Source organism: Pleurodeles waltl, chromosome 10, assembly GCF_031143425.1.
Source record: "Pleurodeles waltl isolate 20211129_DDA chromosome 10, aPleWal1.hap1.20221129, whole genome shotgun sequence".
Lineage (NCBI taxonomy): Eukaryota > Metazoa > Chordata > Amphibia > Caudata > Salamandridae > Pleurodeles > Pleurodeles waltl.
In genome coordinates, this window is record NC_090449.1 from 249,944,114 (window position 1) to 249,961,466 (window position 17,353).

Genomic DNA, 17,353 nt, shown 5'->3' on the forward strand with positions numbered 1-17,353 from the left:
TTATGAGTGTCCCTTTCAAATTGTTGATAAGGTATATCAGTGGTTTACAATCACAGTTCTTGCTGATTCGCACCACTACCAACTCTCAAAGAAGTTTTTAAAATGACTTTAAAACGTTTTTTTTTAAGCAGCCCCATTTCCTACACTGAAATGTGGCTGCTTTCTGAAAATAAATGTAAAAATCCAAAAAAGGAAAAAAGCTTTCCATTTTGAAATGCAATCATAGGGATGGTAGTTCACTGTCCCCTTTGTGAACCACTATGCCTGTGATTGTAGCCAATTTCAGGGAGTTGCAAATTGCAAACTGCCTATTGAATTTTATATAGTCAGGTCTTTCTGCGACCCTCTGCACTCGCTGATTTGCCAGCCGATCTCTTAGTACATAGGTCAATTAAAAATCGGATTGGACTTGCAAAAGGTCAGTGCGCGATTTATAACCGCTTTTGATAATCAATTCTTAGTACATCTGGCCCTTGGTTAGCACAATTAACATTAACTGTATTGCCACTGCATCTGTGATCAGAAATACCTGGACTACAAGGTTTTGTTAAAAAGTGAAATAGTTGTCCTGAAAATGTAAAAAAAAAATAAAAAAAAAAAATAAAATTAAATAAGTGCCTTCTTTTGCTCTTAATCATGAAGTTTTTACAAGGTTTCTATTTAACATTGGAAGTGAGAGTGCACATTTTCTGGCCTCACTGAGGATGACAGGTTTTGGTCTAGCAGTGCCAGACAAATTAAGGTTGGCACTGCAAGACATAAATAACAAACACTAGCAAAGCCAGTAGGTCTGGCCTTCCCAAGCTTGGGCACTGGTTACGTTTTTACTATTTTTATTGCAAACTTATGCCACAAAAGACAAAGAAAAAGGGATAGAATTCAGTAGCCTAAATGTCGCTGCCACATGTTTGGAATAACATTTTTAAAATTAAAGATGTTCACTCACATGGTCATTTTACTAGTGATATTTTTAAATAGCAAACTTTTCAATTGTGTCGTGCATTTTATTATTATTTGGGAAGAAGAATGTAATAAATAACCACCTAGTTAAGCTCTCAAATTTCTACAGTGTGACAATGGTACAAACAGACTTTATAACAACGGCTTTAATAAGTATAGCAAAACCAACAGATCTGCTCCTGGCTAGTTGGTCTATGGTTATTTTATTTTTTTAATTTATTTTTGTTGAATGCATATTGTACAAAAAGAAAATGAAAAATAAACTATGTCTCCATGTGCTTACAATACAAATTTGATGTTTTTTAATTAACAAGCCTTCCGACTGCTCCATGCGTGTTTTTAGTATTGTGGTCAAATACTGAGACAGAAATAAATCACAACTTAATCAAACACTCAAATCACTGTCAGCTTCAAGTCTATACTTTATAACAGCAGCTTAAAAAGGCAGACCAAAATTAAATCCAAAGGTATTGTAAACAGTCTATAGTTGTTGTAAAGTTCAAGCATGGTTGTAACTTCTAGAACCAACATATTGGCCTTCTAGGAATTGGAAAAAATAATACACTATGGACAACAGCCTTCCATAATCTTCTTGTTTTTTTATTAGGAAATGGACATGTGGGATGTGACACACTGCAGACGATACTAGTGGCCAGCAAGTGACCTGTTAGCACCACCTGGAGAGCTGGAGTGTGCTCTCAAGAAATAGTATATTAAAAAGAGAAGAAACAAAGAAATTAAAGAGGTACTCTAAAAGGAGAAAATCTAGCCAACCTTATGTGACACAGAAGCACACTCATTTTCAGGTGAATGTGAACATGTGATCAGAAAATGCAGCCATTCATAGGGCAAGAGAGTAATGACGGATGCAGATTAATCCATTTACCCATGTCATTTACTTTCATGGATGGAACAGGGTGTAAATGACATTCGGACAGACCATTGGCAGACCACAGATGGCCCAAAGGCCCTCTGTGTATCTATATGGATAAATAGTTATATTTGGATGTATGCATTATTTAATGATAATATTATTACAAAATTGCGGCAGACAGCTTAAAAGATATTAGCAAGAATTATTACAGTGCAAATCTCCCCCCCCAGGGTTTGCAAGCACCAAAGTTCTTCCCTATAAAGGTAATCTATGGCAATTCATGTAACCAAATACATATCGGTAGGCTTCAATACTGATAAATAACAAACCACTCTTAAATGCCTATTGCCTTTAACATGTGTTTTTCACAATCAATATGTCAGGCCTACGGCATTTATCATACCCTTTCATAATAAAAAAATCAGACCTTTACCATTGGAAATATTTTTTCCTAGGGAACTGGTCAGGTCTTTAGCTGTTATCATACCCGGCTGAGGTTTTATGCATTGAGCATACGTTTGTTTTCCCACAAGACAAACTTCAGGCATAGTCATAAAATGACATAGTATATAAAGTGACACGTGTCAAAGCAAAATACTGTCCCTTCTAAGAGGGCCTGACAAGAATTCAAACTGTAAATCTTCTATATCCGGGGCTTGTCAGGGGAACTAATATGCACCACATTCCTTGTCTACTATGGTCATCTCTGAGATCCCATGTAACAAAAACATATCTGTAGGCTTCAATAACACACTACCCTTAAAGGCCTATTAACTTTAACATATATTTTTCTCATCAATATGTCAGAACTGCTGCCTTTATTGTAACTTTTCATTATAAACAATCAGCCCATGACCAGCTCAAGCCCATTGTACAGAACATAAGCTTTCCACAAAGCACTCATCTGTCAGGAAGTCATAAAAGTGCACATGTACACAAGTTAGAGTTGGCAAGGCAAAATGCTACCTCTCATAAGAGAGGATAACAAGGACTATTGTAGTGCATATCTTTTATTACTACAGTTTACTCAGGTGAATCACCAAACCCTTTCCTACTAAGGTAATCTTTGAAATTTCCATCCAACAAAATACCTTCCTACAAGCTTTACCACAGTGTAAAAACAACCTTAAATGACTATTGTGTTAAATGCTTGCTTTTCACAATAAGTTGGTGAGGCTTTTTTGTGGCAGCACACCGCTTCTTCAAAACATGTACTTCTGTATACCAATATGTATCTGGGGAGGTGCTTCTTAAAGCCATTTTTTGGACTGATCACAAATTATGGTGACAGCTGTGCTGTCAAGCAAGATCTAAAAAGCACACTTTGAACCAGCTTTGTCTCTGAAGGGAAATTAACTATTTTTTGACAAAAATGACCAATGTGCACTGACAATGGGAGCCATATTGTTTCCTATATTGTTTGCTGTGATAGGTGGAAGCAAAATGTGAATAAACCAACCACTGGGTGAAGGCTGCTGACCAAAAGTCCCTCTATGTATATATGTTATGAAGCTAAATCTGTCTCTAATTCTAGACCTGAAAAGAAGACAAAATAAATCACAATTTAACTGGGCATCCGAGGTGCAGGCAAAAGAAAAATAGCACTTATTTAAAGTTTATATAAAAATTAATAAAACACACTTTGAGCCGTAGGTCTAAATGAAGAGAAAGAAACCGGTTTAATGGGGGTCAAAAATGTGTTCGGGGGTTATGCAGTCACTCAAGGTGAAGGCAGTGAAGACAGCCTATGGGTAAAGCAGGCTGACTCATTGGCCCTTGGGTATTCCGGGGCTGGATGAAGCAAAATGTGAATGACAATTTAACAGACTAATTGACGAAGCCCGCTGACCAAAAGCCTCTTTATGTACATATGTAGTGAATTTTTTTTTAGAGAAATAATAGTCTGGCGAGTCAGCAGTTTTAAAGGCCAGACCTAAGAATGTCACAAGTATTCCCTATGTTACTGTTGAAAATTAATAAACAGATTCTGAGCAAAAAAAATGCCACAAGCAAGAAGTTCTTTGCAGGCAATTCTTACTGGAGTTATACCTTTTTGAGCTGAAATTCTCATTCGTTGAATATACATAAACTTTGTTCTCGGTTTAAAAAGAAATCTAAATCTTAGCTAATTCGATTAATATTTCTTAGATACAATTTCAGACCATCCGGAATGTTATAACCTGTAGTTATCAAGCACAAGGCTCTTTTCATGCAAGATTTAAATAACATCCTAAGTACATGTCTTGTGAAAAAGGTTTAGTACGAACAGAGGAAGATATTGTAGTCCTATTAAGGATGTCTGGCAGCATTTTCATCATTGAGGCTACTCAGTGAGGCTTCTAGGGATGGCTTTCTCTTGCTGCCATTGTCATTTGTAAGAACTGTAAATTGTTTTTGCTCGATTTGAGATTTGTGCTATCCCCCACAAGTCCTTAGTGTAATGAAATGTAATCAAGTGGACCTCCATACACATGTATGCAGATGTTTGTTCAATCATTTTAAATAACAAGCATGTCATGCCCATTTTAATAGTGATGTAGCAGATATGTTATTGCTACTTTTGACATCACAGTAATCATCTATCTGTGACAAACTATGCATTTTGTCAATTGAAGTACTAATAGATTAGTACTGAAAGCTATATTAATGTGCATTCACTGCAGAATAGAGAATTAAAGTGTGGTGGTATAGCCCTTAAACTTCACATATAACAAATTAACCCAATTCTATGTTATTCTCTATGATGTTATTTAATAGTTTGCACTAAAATACTAATACATTTTTGAAGAGAAACGCTTTAAATGTTAAATGCAAAAGTTGAAGATTGCAGTTCTGCACTATAGTTAAAGCAATATATTAACAGTGTTATTTCATTCTGAATCTACTGTAACATAAACACTGACCAAGTCTATTAATGTTGACTTTATATTTTGAATGTTATATGTTCATTATTTGGGTAAAAGAATGTGCCATTTTAATTCACTTTGCTTAGCCCTAGTGAGGCCTGCAATGCTCTGCTTCCTGACCGTGTAGAAACATATTTAGTCATTCATGTTAATGTGAGCTTTTCATTTCAGACTTCATTCCCATGAAATACTAGCTTGGAAATAAATGTCCTATTGTTTTACATATGGTGAGCATGAGAAATGAACCTCGAGCCCAGTACAATCAGGAACTGAGGAAATAAAATGTCTACATTTTTTTCAACCCATACAGATGATCTAAGATGAATGCCTTTTTCATGTCGGTAGTGGGAATCTTTCCTAATGTCGCAGTTCCCCGTCACATGACAGACTTTGACTAGACAATCATACCTTCTGAGTCATGTGGAGTGATGATTGAGCAAATCATCTTGCACTATGGACTTCAATTGACTGTTTCCCAGCTGGATCAGGAGTATTCTGCTCCTCACCCTTCTTCGGTCCACTCTTCGCTTAGCATTACTTGGAACCTGAGAGGTGCAGACCTCTCTACCCTTACCCTTATACTTGTCCAATGCTTTGCTGAGGCTTAGAAACTTTCCCCTGACCAAGGAGAAGACTCTTAATCGAGCTTCTGAAATGCTGACACCTTCCCATTTTGCCTACTTTTTGCCAACTTTGGTTATTCACCTTTTGCCCTAGATGTCATTTTTCCAAATTCTTTTTGTCCTTTTTCTTTAATTTTTGACTTGTTAGTCTGCGGGGCTTTACTTTGCCCTAGCTAACTAAGCTTAGATGACTTTCAAATTGCCTTAATGCTTAAAAGAATTGAACAGCGCTTGTTTTCTGTCTATCAGATTATCCTTCTGCTGTTTTTTTATTGCTTTTGTTGAATGCTTAGTCCTTTTGATGTCAGTTTATTTGAATCGTTTCCGTCGCCCTGATCAACCAATGGTGATTCTGTAGCTTTATAACTTAATTTAGAGAATTGTCTACATGACTTTAAGTCTGAGCTTGTAACAAAACCCTTAACCTTATTTCAGACTGGAGTTTTCCTTGTGTGCCACATCGGTCATACTGTCAATTTACATTGTGTTGTGTGAAGATTTGATGTCCTATTTCTTCACACCTTCATGCAGGGTGAAAAGATTATTTGACCTTGTTTTAAGCATAACCCGGAAATGCTTTATCAATAGCCAGCCTCCAAAAGCCAGCAAATATGGATGGCATACAGTGCTCAGTTTGTTCGGTGGTTGCAGGTGGTGCGCTCCAGCACTTTTTTAGGGACGGGGTCATAACATGATCCCATTATCTGCTCTCTGTGGCGCACCAGGGGTCTGTATATTTCTTTTTTGCAACTTCAGCACATACATAATTTATTTTTTTTAACTCAGAGTTAGTGCATGGGCTGTAGACAGCAGAGCTCAGAAACACAGGGCAGTAATTCCCTCTTTGTGTTTGTGAGCTCTGCTGTCAGCAAAACCTGCACCAACTCCACAATTGTTTGAGTTAATGTATGCACTAAAGACATGAAAAAGAATTGCATAGACCCCATCTGCACTGGTGCATCGCAGATAACGGGGTCATGATAGAATTAGTTGTAGCATCAAACTTTGGCCGAGCACATGAGAGAGGAAGAAGGAGGAATTTGGCAGAAGGAATCAAGACTAAGCTGCCATTGGATTCCACAACACTGGCATTCAGCAACACGTGTGGTGGCTCCCAAAGAAAAACTTGACACCCCCCCACACTTAATAATTTTTGTATCCATTAAGCACTGAGCACATGGACCACTCATACCACATTATCACCCTGTCCCTCTTCCTCGTTACAATCTGCTCTCATCAGTGCAACCACCCATAGAAACTGACAACCTCTTGCTTTACACATTTTTGATAAAATAAAATCCCTCTTAGGGAGTATAAGTACAGCCACGCTCTCTATGAGCTCGTGTTCCCCTATGGAAGGCAAGTGCCACATCTGGCTGGATGAATGGCCTACAGAGAGTCGCCACTAAAACCACTGTTTGTTAATTTCTCATTTCAAGACACGAGTTACAACAACCAAGACAGCATGAGAATATAAAAGACCATAGGGCTCAACTGAGAACGCGTTTTGAGCACCTGAGCTTTATACAGTTGAATGTGTGGTCAGAACGTACATGTTCCAATTCACATAATGCTTTCAAGTCATAATGACACTTACTGCTGAGGACAGCCTGCGAGTGGTGGGAGTATATCATGTTGATCCAGTTAAGATCCTGTTAGAGGGCTCTGTACTTTCATGATAGCATACATCGTGGATTTATTGGGATTAATATTGCAATCGTTTTTTATCCCGCCTGGCTGTTCGACCTTGTTTAACAAGGGTGATTTTTAATGTATGTGTGCCAGTGCTTAATTTGTAAATAAAAACGAGCCTCTGCCCAAAGCCCTCCTCTTAAACACCCGGCTGCTGCAATTAAATGTGCGAACATGGAATACTGAGGCAACCTAATCCCGAAGCCATCTCAGGCCTCTTCAATCCATTTACAGCCACTCCCTACCCCTTCAGCTTACTCTTGCAGCTTTCTGCTATTTCCCATTTGTGACGCTTTTTCGTTTTTCTCTTCCTCCGTCTTTCCCATATGTGTCTTTTGCTCGCAGTAAATGCTTAAGGCAGAAAAATAAGTGCTGGCCCTCAAGAATAAGTGCTGGTGCCCCGCACCGGAAACAACAAGCACAAATTAAGCGCTGCTCTGTCCATTTTTCAAGTGACCGAATTTTTACTTTCTGAATAGGAGGATACCATGCCGAATTATTAAAGATATTTGGCATTATTAGTTTCTTTGAATTATTTTAACGTTTATCTGTATATTCCAAGGAAACAATAAAAATTAATGTGGTAAACCACTTCTGCTTACTCTTGTAGCTTGTCCACCAGCCGTAAAATCCACAGGAGTAAATGCAGGAGTAAAGAGAATACCGTACTGTCGGAATTGCGGGCTTTACTCTTAGCTGAAGGAGAGAGGCGTGCAAGCACAATGTTTCAGAAATGTTTAGATAAAGCTAGAGGGTGTTATCTGATGTCTTCATTGTGACACTTTCAAAAGTCAATTCCATCTTTACAAAACTATTTGAGACAGGACTTTGCTGTAACAGCTTTTGTGGCTTTTAGTATCATCCCGTCCATGTCCTGACAACAACTTCTTTTCTTCAGGTACCTTTTACTGCATGGCATCCATGTTCTTCAGGCAAATGCAAAAATAGGCTTTTGAAAAATAATGCATTTAGTGCGATTGTTTTTATCTAGTACTTCAAAATGCCAGAACACATTTAAATACTTTGAAATTGACTTATAAAGAAGTAATTCGAATTGTCAATATCGTGAATACTCATTGTATGTTGGGCTTCAAGATTAGAGTTGTAGTTCAAAAAAGTACTTTTAAAATTTGTCATACTTGTGGGCATTTGTTTCTAGGCATATCTGACCAAGGGCCACACCTTCAACAAGTTCAGGCTTTGCAACCAATAGAACCAATAGAACGGTGCATAAGGAAACCTATAGTTTTCTCTAAGCATGTATGGGCTTCAGTGTACCAGCATGTAAAATGTTTTTGGACAAAAACCCAGGACTGGCTGAAGGTGTCACACATAACATGTTACCACCTGGCAGCTCTGCAGGTGCCCATGCTTACCTTTAAATAAGCTGTGTGTGCCTATATGTGTCGCCCTTGGTGTATTTTTTTGTACGTAGGCATCAGTATGTGTGTTGGGGGTGTATATTTGCGCTGGTATTATTTATATTCGACGTTACATGTGTTGTCTGTGTACCTTTGTTTGTATGTTTCTTATCCTGTGTGTGCATGGCTGTCTGTCTTGCTGTGTCTGCATGTGACCCTGTAGATCTGCATCTATGGGCACCTGTGCCATACAAAAACTATTGCTTGTCATCACCCGCTATTTAAACGTGCATCAAATAAGCAATGCTCAAGACACCTTTTCTTCCTGTTGTTAAAAGGTGTTGCCACAAGCATGACTGCTGCTATGAAAAGGCAGAATTAGCTGGCTGCAGTCCCAAAATGGCAAGATATGACTGGACCTGTGAAGACAACGCCGTTGAATGTGGTAAATATGGTTTATGTCTCCCTTTTTCACACAAAGACTCCTGCCTGTTCGAATAATTATGTGACTGTGTCATATATTGTGCACACAATGTCTCATTACTGGGGACATAGACCACCAACACACACTGGGGGATATTTAAGAGCCCCTAGCGTCTCCTAGCGCCACATTAGCATCATTTTTTTTACTCTAATGTGGCCCAATGAGGCCAAAATCGCTGCGTCATATTTACAAATTGTTGCAATGCATGCATTGTGCCACTTTGTAAACTCTTGCCCCACATTACGCCTGCGCCAGGCATAATGTATGCAAGGGGGGCGTTCCCCCATTAGGGGAGGCGAAAAAAATGGCGCGAAGAAATTGAAGAGATTTCTTTGCATAATTTTTATCAGCATTTTTAACACCTGCTCAGAGCAGGCGTCAATATGAGGCTCCCATTATTTTCAATGGGCCACTGGGTGCGATGAAGGATTGACGTCAAACATTTTTGACGCTAATACTGCAAAGCGCCAAACTTGTGTCAAAAATGTTGACGCTAGTTCCCTAACTACCACAATGGTGCACCGTATGTTAAATACAGCGCACTCATGGCGTTAAGGGGGCAATGAGGGGCTCAAGGAAAGTGGCGGTGCACTAGGTGCAGGGACACTTTTCTTAAATCTGCCCCACTGTTCTCAGCACCAACTGACGTTTCTTGTGGCTATTCACTGTTTCTTTGTAATGAATAGTCTGGATAAAATAGACTGAAGTAGTGCACAAACAGGCACCATCTTGAGAAAAAGGGTCAATTCCTAATACATTTCAGTGCTTTATTTCATAATTCAAGATGGCAGTCACAGCTATTGGAACAAGATGTGTGGGACATAGTGAGGCAGTACAGATCCCGCATCTCTGCACACTCTGCTGCCTGGTCCTGATGTGGCATCACTGGCCTCCCAGCTTCCGAGATGTGACACATCCACTCCCACTCTGTCAACGCTGATGCTTCTGAAGAAGTGGATTCACAGTAGTGTGATCACTCAACCAACAGCCATATATAAATGAATAAAGTGATAATTCGATAGGTTCCATTAGTACTATTAACCATAGTTATAGAACTAGTAGATGTCAGAGTAACATCAGCAATGGCTAGTCTAAGTAGTGTTAATAGTTGGTAAAAGTATTACCAGTGAAAGTAATGGTATCAGAAAGGGGACTGCCTCTTCAGGTGTGTATATGTATATGGCATAGATTTTACGTTCGCCAAGTATATGTCTTTGAGGCGGAGATGTTATTGCAGAGTACACAAATGTGTCTGCTGGAGGTGTGGGGCATGGCTTCCAGTAAATAGATGGCTTGGCAAGTCTAGAAGTCTATGGGAGGACATAGGGCCACAATACAAGTTAAGTAAACCTGTTGGTGGAAAGTAAAATAAAGTGCAACCTTTTACTTTGCACCTTTTATGCTGCACCGATCTGTATAGTGCACTTCCTTTCTTACTCTTGGAAAACAGCCCTTAACCACGTGGCCTTGAATGGCACGGAAAAAGGCTTTTAGACAAATCATCTGTGCACTGTGCACCTTTAGTGAGAGTAAATTCTGGTGAATCCTGTACCCCGTGAGTGCCCGTCTTCATTTTTAAATTGTGGCTATATATATATTTATATGTGTGTGTTTTTTAAATATACTTACATTTTTGTTGTAAAGGCATGCATGGTAAATGTATAGGTGTGGTCAAAATTTGTGTGGTAAAGGGATATGCATTATAATGGATGCATTATAAAGGCATTTGTGGTATTGGATGGTTCCGTCTCACTACCCTTATTCTGATGTCACTTCTTGTTTCAAAAATTTAAAGCAGATTATTAAATTGAATAGTACCTAACAAAGAAAACTAGGGTTATACAAGAGTTAAATTGACTTTCGATTGTAGCATTTTAAATGAGTATTTGTTAGAATCTACATCATTTATAGTCAGTCGCTCTTTTTTATATACACATTTGATGCATACTTGGCCCTGGACCCTCCATTATTTGCCCAGTCTTCCTCAGTTCTTTTTTAACATAGACAACATGGAGGTCATATATATGCATAGGTCAGTTTTATGGGCATGGTGGATGGATTATATAAAGGGAAGGAGACTGCAATGACAGAGAGTACTAATTTTAATGTTATGAGTTATTGGTTCATGAATGTTGGCCCAGTCCACTAAACTCACATGTCAGAGACTGGGCTAAATATTGTTGTGTACTCTGACATTACTTGCTTCACCATCATCAACTTTGGCATTGGTGTTCTATAAGTAATGCTACTGGAAATGTGTTAAGATCTTGTTGACTGAGATGCACCTCTGAAAAGTGGCTACAGCTACTGCCCTAGCCACAGAGCTTTGGCTACTAACGGATGTGGAATGAATGCCATTAACACAATAGCATATAGAAAACAACAAAAAGTGATCGGTGGAGTCCTTGATTTAATCCACTGATAATCCCTGTGGGACACATTCCAGTCCGCCATGCTTTTGCTCAATTTGGCACTACAATCTAGAAAACTTACCTACAAATCAGACTTGAAGTGGTATATCACCAGAAAATCAACTGCAAAGTACAGTTACAGGTTCACATTTTACTCACACAAACCATAGGAATTCAGCAGTTACTGCTATGGTTATCTCAAGTAACTATAACTCGTGCCCCAAGGTACCATTTTTTATAACATCATTATTAATATCAATGTAACATTAGCAGTAAAATCATTGCTGAGATAGCTGTGCATGAAGGGGGCGTGAGTAAAATGTGAACCTAACTATAATGTCCCTGTAACCTTTGCTTTTTTCAGTGAATTTCTAAGTTTTTTTAAAAATATAAAGTAACATATAATTACAATTTTTAACTATGTTGTCACTTTAACCTTTGTTTTCTACCTTGAAACACACACACACACACACACACACACACACATATATATATATATATATATATATATTTATATATATATATATATATATATATTGATTGCTCATTCTCTTTATGGTCACAGAAGGAAACAGGCTGAAGTTACTGCATTAATTTGATGTTCTAAAGAGAGGTCATTAACCATTTGAAATCGAATGTTCCTAACTGCAAGGGAAGGGTTCTAGTTAACTAACTCAAAAGCTGGTGGTCCAGAAATGGGCGAGGCCACATATTAGTACCTCAGTTTTGCCAACGTTACGTTTTAACATATTCTTCCTCATTCATGATTGTTTGGCCAGAAAACAGAAGTGGAGAGTGCTGCAGCGCCATGAAATCCTAGCTATTGCTTAAACTGAATAGTGGATTCTGCGCAAGAGGTCAATGGATCGACGCAACATGGGGATGAGGGGATGTCATCAATGAGGAATGTAATCATCAACAATAATCAATATAATCAAAGATCTTGAACATGAAACAATAACCACACCAGTTTATTAAGAAGAATTATCAAATTTATTTCCCTAGATTAACAGTACTAATGTCACGAAAATAACTCTCAAAAACAGGTGATAAACATATAAAATTAATAGTGGCTGATTAGAACGTCTTATATATCTGAGTTTAATCAAAACAATTAAGCATATAATCTCCAAAATAATAACACTGATTAGCAATACCAGGATCGGTAATAATGGCAACCTATACATTAGTACAAACAATCAAAGAGTGTCGATATAAATCTTGAGCATTCAAAGTTAATATCCTCACTAACCATGAATTAGCATCAACATGATGGGCTTCATGTAAAAAGAACTTAGTAACACAAATGTAAGAAAATCACTCTAACTCGGGTTCTTATAAAAACACATTATTAATATGCAACAGTCAAATTATAAGTTGCAGCTGGTACCTGTAAAGCAAAGAGACACATATAACATTACAATTCTATACATTACCCAGGCAACAGCAACATGAAGTCTACTTTAGCAAAGGGACACCATCTGGTAAGCCTTCGGAAGGTCAGGTCTAATGTCAGCTAAATGCTGCTGGCGGGGGGGGGTTATGCTCCTCTGCCATAGTGGAGAAGCCACCCCTTGTCCTGGTCCTGATCCAGCCCCAATGAAAATATAGCAGGCCACCTGAAAAGAGCTGGTAATGTATTTCAAAGCATACCAAGTCGACAAGTTATCTTCATGCTCCCTAATTAAATATGGCTGTCCTACTGAGAAGGGCTGGTATTGTTCCTGAAAAGTATAGCTCATAATAAAGTATTGACACTATCCAGTTAATATGTGGCAGAACTTAAAAGTGCTTTTACTACCATGCTGGGGACGTGACAGGTTCCTGGACTGCATTTCAGCCATGAAATCCATGAGCTTCCTAATACCATTAATAGGCTTATTTAGAGATTATGGACAGGACACTCCATTACAAACATGGCAGATATCCTTTCTGTCACATTTCAAATGCGTTGTAGCCTGTGGCACTTGTAACATGGCAGAGTGGCTATCCTCCACGTTTTGACGGAGTATCCCTTCTGCCAAGCTGTAAATAGTCTCTACCTTTCTTGTCCACAATTGTGAGTCCACTGGCTAATTCTTTTAATTTTCATTATGAGTGGAAATGTAATATGATTAAAAGTGCCCCTTTGTCCATGCATTTTTTTAAAGTATCATTTGGAGAGAGAACCCTCAAATCTAAAATAAAATTGTATTTAATTTCTCTCCTGTTGAAACCAATGTTCCTGTTCCAAAATTAATGTTCTCTTCATCCTCCCCAAAAAATGAAGGGAGACCCCACTTCATCCTTTATACAACCGTATTTACCTTCCTTCCACTTTTCCCCTAAATTTCTTTAAATCATATGATTTGCCACATATTTGCTAAAAATTCATAAGGGGAACCCTATAAACAATTCTATCTTTTTGCTCGTTTCAAACATGATGTGCTTTAAAATACACAATAAGTTATTATATTATCCACATATTGGGATTAAATAATAATGACAAAATACCATTAAAGTACTGTGTATTTCGAAATATTAAAAAGGTATGCAACGTTGTCTATGGCATTCCTTGGGAAAACTCACTCCAATTTCGCCCTATATCCCTTTTGGATTGCTTTTATTAGCATGAGTGGCCCCCAATGTTCACGAAGTGTACTTATTAATATTAAATGTTGTGCTTATGTTTGATTAATGTAGTAATATGTCATATTAAGGATTATGTATTAGCTTTATTAATTGTAAGCCTTAAATTAGCAAAGTCTTGGGCCTAGTTGCATGGCCTCATGTCAAGTTGCATTCCTTAATCAACTTATAAGATGGCTGATCCGACCCCAATAAAGACATAGCAGGCCACCTGATTTTCCACTGTGCTGACTAAGTGCTCGTTGCAGAAAGTCTTTCTCATGATAATCGCTTCTTAGAACATGATGTACTAACTAGGGATACTTTGTATAATGTAGTATGTGCAAGACTGACCTTCCCAAGTGAAGACAATGAATGCACTGACTAGAGTATAAGCCGCAACAATATTGATACCTGACAAGCCAAACGATGGGAACAGGAGAAGAGGAACCAATCATCGACATGTGAACTGTGTACTAGTGAAACTTGTAGATTTGGGGTTTTATTTTCATTGGATTAAAGGCAAACATGCGATTCTTTGACCAATAGGGACATGGGAAGTAGTTTTAAGAAATCTAACTTAGCCGGACTTCACCTAGAGGAGAGCACCATTTTCGCTTCCCACACTCCAATCATTTTCTTGACTGGCCCAAGAAAAGACATGCTTAACTTTATTGCTTAAAGATACTTTGCTTTTTCTGAACCTTGATGCTGAATCCTGATGCCTTGCTGACCGAACTGTTGTCCTATTGACGAAGACTGTCATAGCTTGCTGAACCATATTGAGGACAGGTATAAAGACAATGTTACTGATTGTTGTGTCTATTTGCTTTTGTTTCTAGGTACCAACCGCTACTTTTGATAGAGCCATGGTTAGATGTTTTCCAAATTTGTGTGATTAAATTTGTTTTGCATGAAGTTCAAACATGCTATTCTAGTCTGATGTTAGCTAGGGTTCTCACTGATGACTCTTGCCTCGGAGCTCCTATGTGAGTCCCGAAGGGGTGGCTCTCCTTCTACTGTGCAAGGGAGCCCCCTCATGTGCACTGATCCACAGTGTTTATATAGTCCTCAGGAAATTCAGTGAGAAACAGCGACAATCTTCATTTAAACAGAGATATCTTTCTTATAACCTGGCCATGCTTTGGAGATGATTTTGCCTGCTTCTTTGGGATATGATTTTGTGCTAGGCAACAATAAATAGTCTCACGGACAGCATTTCATACCTAGACAACATCTCTAGGCTGTGGTTGTTATGTTTCGCTGAGGTCTTGATGTATTGTGCTGCAAACTTTGTAACGTCCTCATTGAATGACACAGCATTTAAACAAAGGCGTGCCACAAACCTAGCTTTGTTTACTTTTAATTGAGAAGTGTACAGGAACACTGAGGCATGTGGCGGGTGAGTCACTACCAGGAAACAGAGGCTACACTGAGTGATCCTCACGTGTGTACTTAGGCTTATATTTATGGGAAAATGACGGAGCGCGATACTGCGCCAAAATTGGCAGCGCCGCGCTCCGCCATTTTCACAATGTAGGGATGCGCCGTATTTAATTGAATATGGTGCACCCCTGTATTGTCCCCTGCGCTGGCACTAAATTTAGATTCCATCTTGCAAGGATGTCTGCGTTGAGGGGTGTGATTGTTTATGTGCGGGAAGGTGTCCCTTCCTGCACATAAACAGTCACTAATGGTGCTTTGGCACTTCTGTGTGTGCTGCACAATGCAGCACACACAGAAGTGCCAAAGCCTCATTTTCAAATGACTGTTTATGTGCAGGAACGGACACCTTCCCGCACATAAACAATTATTTCTGGAATTTTGCTCCTTCTATGCATGCTGCAGAATGCAGCACACATAGAAAAAGCAAAACACGAGGAGGAATAAAAGTATTCCTCCTCATTGCTCTTTGCTAACGCCACCCGTGGCGTGGTGTTAGATTTTGGCGCTGCCTCAGGTTTACGAACTCTCATAAATCTGAGGCAGCGTCAAAATGTAATGGGTGTTGCTGTGGCACGCCCACAGCAACACCCATTGCTCGCCCCTCTGACGCAAAAAACTGCATTTGAGGGGCCCATATTTACAAGGAGGCGTAACACCACAAAAAGTGGCGTTACACCTCCTGGTAAATATGTAGCAGAGGTTAACGCCACTGGAGCATCATGTAAAGTGATGCTCCAGCTGTTCCAGGGTCTCTTAAATATGCCCCTTAGTGTGTGAGTTTTGTTCTACCAGTGCCTAATTGGAGCCTGGTGCTTGCGGGTGGGGCCCATCTGCACTTGTTTTTAGGGACTGGTATATATTTTAACAGCCCTTGACCCAAAGCAAGAGAGAGGAAAAAACATGAGATGGTAAAGAAGGCGGAAGAGAAAGACGGAAAAATAGTGACAAACTGAGAAAGCAGGGATGTAAAAAACAAGCAACCTTGGGATACAGGGTCATGGAGCTGGTGCATTAACGAGTTATAAGGTGGAATCAAGACTTTGCAGCTTTGGTAATCAGTGCACCAATCTTTGATAGTGTTGGACTCAGGCTTTCTGAGCTAAGCTTTAGTCACTGACGCTTAGGGGCAGATTTAGAAGAAACTGGTGCATCACCACGTAATGACACCTTGAGTGCGCTGTATTTACAATACGGAGCACCCTGGCGCTCATTAGATGCTAGTGGAGCAAAGTGCAAGGAGGCCCATAGGTTAATATGGATGCATCATTTTAACGCCTTCTTTGAGCAGGCATTAAAAATGACACTAAAAATGGCACAGTGAAATCTTGTAGTTTTCACTGCACCATTCTTGCAGGCCTCCTATCGACGGAATGCTCCCTTGCATACATTATGCCTGATGCAGGCATAAGGTGACGCAAGGGGTCGTAAACATGATCAATGCATGCATTGCGCCACTTTGTAAATATGACGCAGCCTCTTTGAGCCACATTAGCGTAAAAAATAATTACGTTAGTGTGGGGATAGGAGGCGCTAGGGCCTTGTAAATCTAGCCCTCATTGTTACAAATTAAGCCCTGTATTCTACATTATAAAACAGCATGATAAAAGAGTGCAACATGAGACAATCAGATACATTTACTCACACTCTTGCAGAGGAAACAAATATATTCAGAGTGACAATTGATAAACCCCGTTTTCGTATATTTCAGCTGAGCTGCTACTGTGTTCCTGGCTCTGTTTTGCCACCTCTGAGGCCAGGGGTCGCAAAGGCAGTGCTAGGTGTCACAAGGGGCAAGGCAGGGGTCGCAGCTGAGACCCCTGGCAACCCTTAAATTACTTTAATACACCTCAGGCCTCTTTAACAGCATTGCCAGACACTGCCTGCCCCTTTATCTCAATGGTATGGGTTCCTGCTTTCTCCCTTGATTTGGTGGCAGTTTTTCGGTCTTTCTCTGCCTCCTTCTTTTCCGTCTGTGTTTTTGCCTCTCCT

The 17,353-nt window shown here is 39.3% G+C and overlaps 1 protein-coding gene across 1 annotated transcript in view; it reads left to right on the top strand.

Annotated features, from left to right (window-relative positions):
• The window catches only part of LOC138261409 (phospholipase A2-like), a 185,834-nt gene that overhangs the window by 121,201 nt on the left and 47,280 nt on the right, over positions 1-17,353 (top strand). Inside the window, exon 3 of the mRNA XM_069210334.1 lies at positions 8,755-8,861. Within this exon, the coding sequence (XP_069066435.1) occupies positions 8,755-8,861 (107 nt within the window). The remainder of the gene's footprint in view (positions 1-8,754; positions 8,862-17,353) is intronic.